This window comes from Medicago sativa, chromosome 8 (genome assembly GCF_051527215.1).
Source record: "Medicago sativa cultivar Bolivia chromosome 8, Bolivia_mono, whole genome shotgun sequence".
In the NCBI taxonomy this organism is placed as follows: Eukaryota; Viridiplantae; Streptophyta; class Magnoliopsida; order Fabales; family Fabaceae; genus Medicago; species Medicago sativa.
The window spans coordinates 88,932,284-88,940,196 of record NC_140756.1 but is presented as its reverse complement, the minus strand read 5'-3'; the positions used below and the strand labels follow the sequence as shown (position 1 = coordinate 88,940,196).

At 28.9% G+C, this 7,913-nt stretch overlaps 1 protein-coding gene across 1 annotated transcript; it reads right to left on the bottom strand.

The window, feature by feature from the left end:
- Nucleotides 1-1,798: 1,798 nt before the first annotated feature.
- LOC146902981 (peroxidase N-like) lies at nt 1,799-6,158 on the bottom strand. The gene is made up of 4 exons (XM_085731462.1): nt 5,908-6,158; nt 5,421-5,606; nt 4,916-5,081; nt 1,799-2,244 (listed from the first exon to the last, which is right to left on the bottom strand). The coding sequence occupies exons 1-4, from the start codon at nt 6,124-6,126 to the stop codon at nt 1,823-1,825; spliced, it is 993 nt and encodes a 330-aa protein (XP_085587588.1). The 5' UTR covers nt 6,127-6,158; the 3' UTR covers nt 1,799-1,822.
- Nucleotides 6,159-7,913: the final 1,755 nt, after the last annotated feature.

The following is a 7,913-nucleotide window of genomic DNA, read 5'->3' as shown; positions in this document are numbered from 1 at the left end:
CATGATTATATCTAAAATACAGAAGAACATAATCAACATTTAATATATATACTATGACGAAAATAGAAATATCATTTTATTTAATAGCAACGATTACAAGAACATGATAATATTTTAATCTAAGCCTCCACGAAAACAAAAAGTAATCACACAAGCTAAGCCTAATAATGGTAAAACGCTAATTATAGCTAATCCTACAAAATCTTTTCCTAATTCTTCAATATGGGTGAAAAAGAAGAAGAACACAATAACCACAAGTAGAGTGATGCATAGGAAAAAGATTTTAGCCATTTTGTAAGTATGAGTAAATATTTTGAGATGTGAAAATTATGAATGAAGGTGAGGTATTTATAGAATGAATTTTGTAAAAATGACTGTTACTGTTACCGTTAAATACACTGTTCATAACCGTTGAAATCACTGGTCATGACCGTTAAAATCACTGTTCATGACCGTTGATTTTACTATTCATTAACGTTGGATAATGAGAAAAATATTTTAAATGTTAAATATCATCTAAGTTAGGACACATGAGTAGTATAGAAAATCACAAGACAACATACATGGTAAATGAATATATATGATAATCACATTAAATTTATTTATTTATATTTAACAATGTCTCATGAATCAATATTATAAATGGGGTTTTAGACCTCCATTAAATATAAAAAGTTATATGGGTTTTTGACCTCCATTAAGCATGAAAGTAAAATTAGATTAGATGGGGTTTTAGATCTCCATTAAGAATAAAAGATAGTATCACTACTCGAAATTATCTTTCGTGATAATATATTATATATGGGGTTTTAGACCTCCATTAAAAATAAAAGTTAGTATCACTACTCGAAATTATCTTTCGTGATAATATAGTATAAATGGGGTTTTAGACCTCCATTAAGAATAAAAGTTAATATCACTACTCGAAATTATCTTTCGTGATAATATAGTATATATGGGGTTTTAGACCACAACTTAAAATAATAATATCCATACTTATTATAGATCACTTGAGGAGTTGCCAGTTTTCTATAATAAGAGGTAATAATAACAATAATAGCCACTCTAGTTATATATCACTTGACGAATTGCCAGTTTTCTATAACCGGGGCAGATAATAATAATATTAAGATGATAAAGATAAATGATATACATAGCAATATTAAGTAATGATATTAAAGTGATGAGTATAGATAACATACCTAACAGTATTGTAAACTTCCGGTAGAAAATATTGTGCTGATAACGTGTTAAAGATTTAGATATTTAAATACTTATTAATGAACTAATAAGATTATATAAATTACTATTTTACCAAACTAAGTAATTCAAGAGAGAAGGAAGTAAGATGATATATTTTAATTTCTCAAAATGGTGTGTAAAACAATGGTACAAGGGCATGAAATTTATACTAGTGAAAGAGCCATGCCCCAACCAATTACATTTATGGCATGGTAGAAAATTATTACTATCCCAACCATCCGAACCACAATTGTCAAAGCCATTTTGTCAAAATGTTTCACTCACTCTTTATATAATTATTATGTTTATTATAACATGTAATATGTTCTCTTTGGCCAATAAAATTTATAATATATTATTCAAGTAATATAAACATGTTCAAATCAGAACATGTTCATATCAAATGACTTTTTACTCCATTAAACTAATCCAAAAACAACAATGTTCTCTTTAGACTGTTATTTATTTTATATATATGAACACAGCGCACACCAGATCACTGCATTATTATGGCAAGGAAGACACACTCCTAATCTTCCGCTTATTTTAAGTAGTATTTTGCAAAGCTTAATACATATTACTATGGATTTATCACTCTGCAGTTCTTCCTGATCTGTCCAACAGACCCTGTTTTTGGACTTATATTCCCCATCTTGATCATAGATTTGACAAAGTCTTCATAGAAAAGGAAAATATTATTGCTATAGCTCTGGACTAAAGGTTTAGTAGTTAAAGTGGCCTCATTAGAAGAAAACAGGATTTGGTCAGAGCTAAGGAGACCCTTTCCATTGAGCAAGTTCTTAAAATAGTGATTGTCAAATATATCAGGTGAGTGCCTATCAAGAACAGCAGTTATGTTTCCATTTCCATTTTGGGGACACAGATTTTGCAGGTCGGCGAGCATGTTAGCCTCTAGTGTACTGTCTGGTGAACCTGTTCCATTAAAATTGTACAATCTATTGCTGAACAATGCACACTTTGCCCTTCCAAACGTATGAGCACCTTCACAAATATATAACAATAACAATATTGAATTAGTTAACATACACACGGGAGCAATTAAATTAAGGGCTAAATATGTTTTCGATCCGTATAAATTTTTTAAATTTCAGGTTTTAGTCCCTATAAAAATTTTCATCAATTTTTGGTCCCTAGAAAATTTTGTGCCGCCGCTTATGTTTCCTATTTTAAAATCAAACCATGTGTAAAGATATGAGTGGATGTCAAATGAAAACTTGGTTAGAAAATGTTGAAGTTTGTTGGCAGTATTTAGTTCATCATTTTTATACGAATTTTAAATTTTTTTTCTCTCTATATCATGCTCTTAAGTACATGGTTAATTGAAGTTGATCCTATTATCCACATGATAAATTACTTTATAATGATCATCACAAGTTTGTAATTACTTCAGCAACACGTTGTTTCAATCGACTCAACCACAATTTTTAGACACTTTGATAAGGCACACTATATACCTACGAATGTAGCCGAATTCGAAAGTATATTACATCTTGCTTATAATTATAATAATAAGTGTAAAAAATATAATTTTAAATGACTATTATGGAGAAGAGTCATGATACCTAGACAACCCTTAATTTATACAGTCCAGGGCCGTCCCTGTGAAACTGAAGGCTCGACTCTCATAGTAAAAATAGGTCCCTAATAAAAAAAATGCACAATTTTTAAAAAAAATTAATCTTCTATTTAAATTGAAAACAACACTCGTATAATGATTATTAGCCACCGAAATCAAAATTAGCAATTATTTTTACTAAAGACGTGTTTTTTAACTTAGAAATAGAAACATGAAACATGATTTTTTTACTTAGAAATTGAAACATGAAACATGTTTATTTTTCTTTTTTGAGTAGGGGTAGGGATATCGAGCTATAATTTTTTTTCTTGAGGCCTGTCACTTTAGGAGGCCCAGTTCGGTTGAGCTATTTGCACTCCCTAAAGAACGGCCCTGATACAGTCATTTGACAACCCCATATCTCTATTTTATGTGACTCATCCAACAAAAAGAATAAAATATCACATATGTCGGTGGGAATAAATTTATATTCCTCGTATAAGTTGTTGATTTTATTTTATATAATTTAGTTAACAATGATAAATCATTAACAAAATTAAAGTTTAGTGATGAAAGATTTTGGGGACGTCTTTCTTGTAATAGACATCAACGTACTTAACGACGATAGACATATTTGTTAATTATCACAAAGAGTTATATTAATAAAGTTATAAGAAAATTCAACAATAAAGTTAATAAACTAGAGAATACCTCAATCACCATGAGATATGATTTAGTCTCGATTTTTGCTAAAATATTGAAAATTTAGAAAATTAAGTATTTTCCTATTTGCATGCTTTGATTGTGTCATATGTATGGTTTTATGCATTCGGAAACAACATGCATGATAAGATTAGTTTTCCTAAAAAAAAAAAAGATTATTGGGAGATGCTTGAACAATTCATGTTTTGAATCGACGGAAAAGGCAACCATAAAGTTGATTGAAACAAAATAGATGCTCACATACAAGAGATCTTACATTTGGAGATCATTAATATGTTAAATCTTGATCATTTTTATGTCTATATATTAGGTATCTTAACTCAAGAAATGATTGTAAAACATATGAAGAGAGCCTAAGACACGAGAAGTTCTAGTTGAAAGAACCACAAGTCAATGAATACTAGGGGTGTTCAAAACCGAACCAATCCAATAGAAAAACCGCAAAACGAAACCGTAAAAAACTGCATTTGGTTCGGATGTAATCAGATCATTTTCTTGCTCAACCGCATGGTTTGGATTGGTTGGTTTGCAGTTTTCATTTTACCAACCAAACCAAACCAAATCGCAACACAAGAGAAATGTTAATTAAATATATTTCACCTAGACCAATACTCATAGAAACTCAATGAAAACCTTTATAAAATGACTTATTTTTTCTTTTGTTAGATTTCATCTATGTTTTTTATTTAAAAAAGCGTATTTATATGCCACTTGAAATTTTAGAGGATAATAAAATTTTAGGCTTTAGCATTCTTACAAAATAGGATTATGTTTGTCCATGTTTTTAACTTGTCTATGTTGTTGGAAACATTGTAAAATGAAAATGAAATTGTAATATTTGATGAAATTTAAAACATTGCTGAAAATATGTTGTGTTTCAACTTTTTAAATTGATTTTAATGTTGGAAACAAAAAAATGTATCGTCTAAAAAAACCGCATCAACTGATCCAACCCAAACCACATTTATTTGATTTGGTTTGGTTCAGACTTTATTTTTAAAGTCAACCAAACCAAACCAAACCGCATATTATTTTTTTTATCTTGCGGTTCAGATGACTTTTACCCCCAAAGCCGAACCAAACCGCACCGCGAACACCCCTTCATCGATTATTGTGTCTAATCTATGTATTATTATTGTTTATAATCTTTGTATTGAGCATTATGTGTGTGTGTGTGATAATTATTGAATTAATTCCAATATATTTTTTCTAAGATAAAATCTTCATCTCTTTGATTGTGGAGTTTGTAACATGTCTAAAGCCCTTAAAAATTGTTGGCTGGTTTGAAATATATTGTGATTCAATTATTGTCCCCTATTTTAGGCATATAGTATATCACTATTAATCTCCAAAAATATGAAATTTATTATTTACCTGATAAAGAAACAACATCTTTAAGATCGAGCCCTACATCATTAAACTTTGAAACGATAGAATTTAATGGTTCAAATGGAGAAGGAAGCCTCGAATTTGCTAGAGATCCATTTGAGACTGTTCCATCTCTTCGTCCTAGCAAAACATTCCATGAAGGACCACCAGTCTGCCAAACGTCATATAAAGGGTCATATATTTTTTTTTTGGGAAGTTATATAAGTTTCATATTTCGACAACATATATTATTACGAGTCATACTGTAACAAAATATATATAATTAAGGGTCATATATTATCGTCAATGAAATTATATTTCATACACAAAGTAGTCATTTCAAAAAGAAGAAAAAAAGGTATAAAAGAAAGTTATAATATCCTTTAAGTTAAATGAAATATATTTCATACTTAGTTCCTATGCATGTTTTTTATTTTTTTGGATTGACCTCATGTATGTTTTCTGATTGTAAACAAAGTAAGTAAAATCAATAAATCAAGAAAGTAATTACAAGGTGAACAGAATCTCTGGCAGCTATGGTTAAAATATCAGCACATGAGACAACACCATTGCACGCACTCTCCACTGCCGTTTTGATTTTATCAATAACTTCAAATCCTCTAACAGAGTTGATATTAGGAAATGCAGACTTTTCACTAGCACCACCACCATCTAATAATATTGATCCATCACAACCCTGATAATCAAATTAACAATTTGAAAGTGAATGTGTAGTACCATGTAAATATTTATTTAAATTACCAATTGAGCAATCAAATGAAGTATATATGCATTATATTATGCATGCATTTTTTTTAAAGGAATACAATATATTATGCATGCATATAAATTAAATAAATATGCAATATATATCTTAAGCAACGGAACTCAAATCCCAATTTTAAAATGATTATTCACGTCATTTATTAATAAATAATAATTTTCTTCTTCCCCATTTTTTTATTTATAAAAAATATATGTATCTCAACTAAACTTACATTGACAAAGCAATCATGAAAGTGAAGACGAAGCAAAGAAGCAGCCATTCGAATCTCATTAAATAAGGCTTTTACAACCTCTATCTTCACAATTTCGTTAAGTTTAGGACATGACAACTTATAGAAGTCTGTTGTCAATTGGGACCGTACTGTCAAATGCAACAAGAACAAATTGATTAGCAAGAAGTAATAAAAGCTACATTTATATGACCTCTTCATCGTTAGTTACTTAATCCTATGACAAAAGCAAGGATGCAGATTATACAAGGCAGGCCACGATGAATGAGGAAACCTCAAGGCTTAATTTATAGACAAAATTTTGATCCTATATTGTTGGGTCACGTGACTTGAACTCCACATCTTCGGCCAAAACTTTAAGACAATACGTTTATGCATTTGTCACTTATATTTTGTTCAATATTTACTTTTCTATTTAAATCAATGTCAAATATCTTAGAATTTATTCACAAAAAAAAAAAAATCTTAGAATTTATATCGATTTTAATTCAACCTTACAAATCCGGTTTTTAATATGGGGATTATGCCCACTTAAAAACATATGTTTATACCATCTTTCATTCAATGTTGGACTCTTAACACACTCCTCCAATTCGTGGCTCTGACACTTAACTCTCTATCCCTAATATGTTCAATTTTCTTGGAACATTTTTTTTTTTTTTATCTAAGTTATGATCTAAGCAATTTTAATTTTGAAAAACTTGTAGCTAGCAATTGTTACTACAGGTATTGCCAATAATATATATTTTTTCAAATATCTTAGTGACTATAAATTAATCTCTTAAGGTGAATAAGTAGAGTGTCTGGAGTTCAAACCCCGACCCTTATATATATTATGCATTGCCCCTACCAACTGAGATAAACTATATTTACGGTTCTCAAAATAATTAATCAAAATCATCCATATCTAAATATTCATTAAGTGCATGTTTGTTATCATTATTATAGAATTGTCAAAATCACGATGTGTCGCTGTGATTTTCATAATCAATCCTAATATCAAACATATACTACATTTAAAAAAAAATTCAATGTTAAGTCAATATTTGTTTTCAGCATCTTATCAGGGTTAGAAATAAGTCGAGTCGAACTCACATCGGCTCGATTTGATAAGAATTGATTCAGCTCAAAACTCAACTTAAGTTCGATATAATGCATAGGGTAAGCATTATATCACTACAAATGAACATTGCTAATATAAAGTGATATCAATGGAAAATCAGTTACATATGACAGAATTATTTTTTTGACCAAGCACTATTATTTCCACCTTTAAGAGACATCAAACCGTTACAAAATTTGGAAATTAAATACATGTGTACAAAACCAAGTCAAACATATTATAAATTAATAATATGAAAATAATTTTCTATTAAAATATATTTCTATATTTCTCAATTAAAAAATATGGGACACAAAATATTTGAAACTTTTGAAATATACTCAAAATTTACAACAACTTATTTTTTTAGCTCAAACTTGGTATTTTCAATTTACGAATTTCAGTTCATAAGTTCAGCTCATTTGCTCAAATAACTTGATTTAAAAGTCAATTTCATCGTAAAAAAAATCATCATTTTTTTAATTTATAATCTTGAGAGATAATTGGTTGGACACAACCTGAAGAAAAAATTATTCAAGAACACACAAAAAATTATACATCATTTATAACTATTTTAAAAATATGCATAATTTGATTTTTTTTTTCCGGTTAAAAAAATACATTATTTACACATGCATATATGTATAATTATTCGTACAACATATTTTTTTTTTTGAGAGGACTTGTACAGGATATTTTAATTGAATGGAAACTGTACAAAATATATAAACGGCCTAAATCTCATGCGTAAGCAGTTCATCAAGCGATTGAAAATTTGTATATAATTTTGTTTTACACAATTTACTGCAACATGCCTAATTATTTGGACTTTTATTTGTCAACTCCATATCATTTCATTTTAAGTCGGCATTTCAGTGCGAGTTTT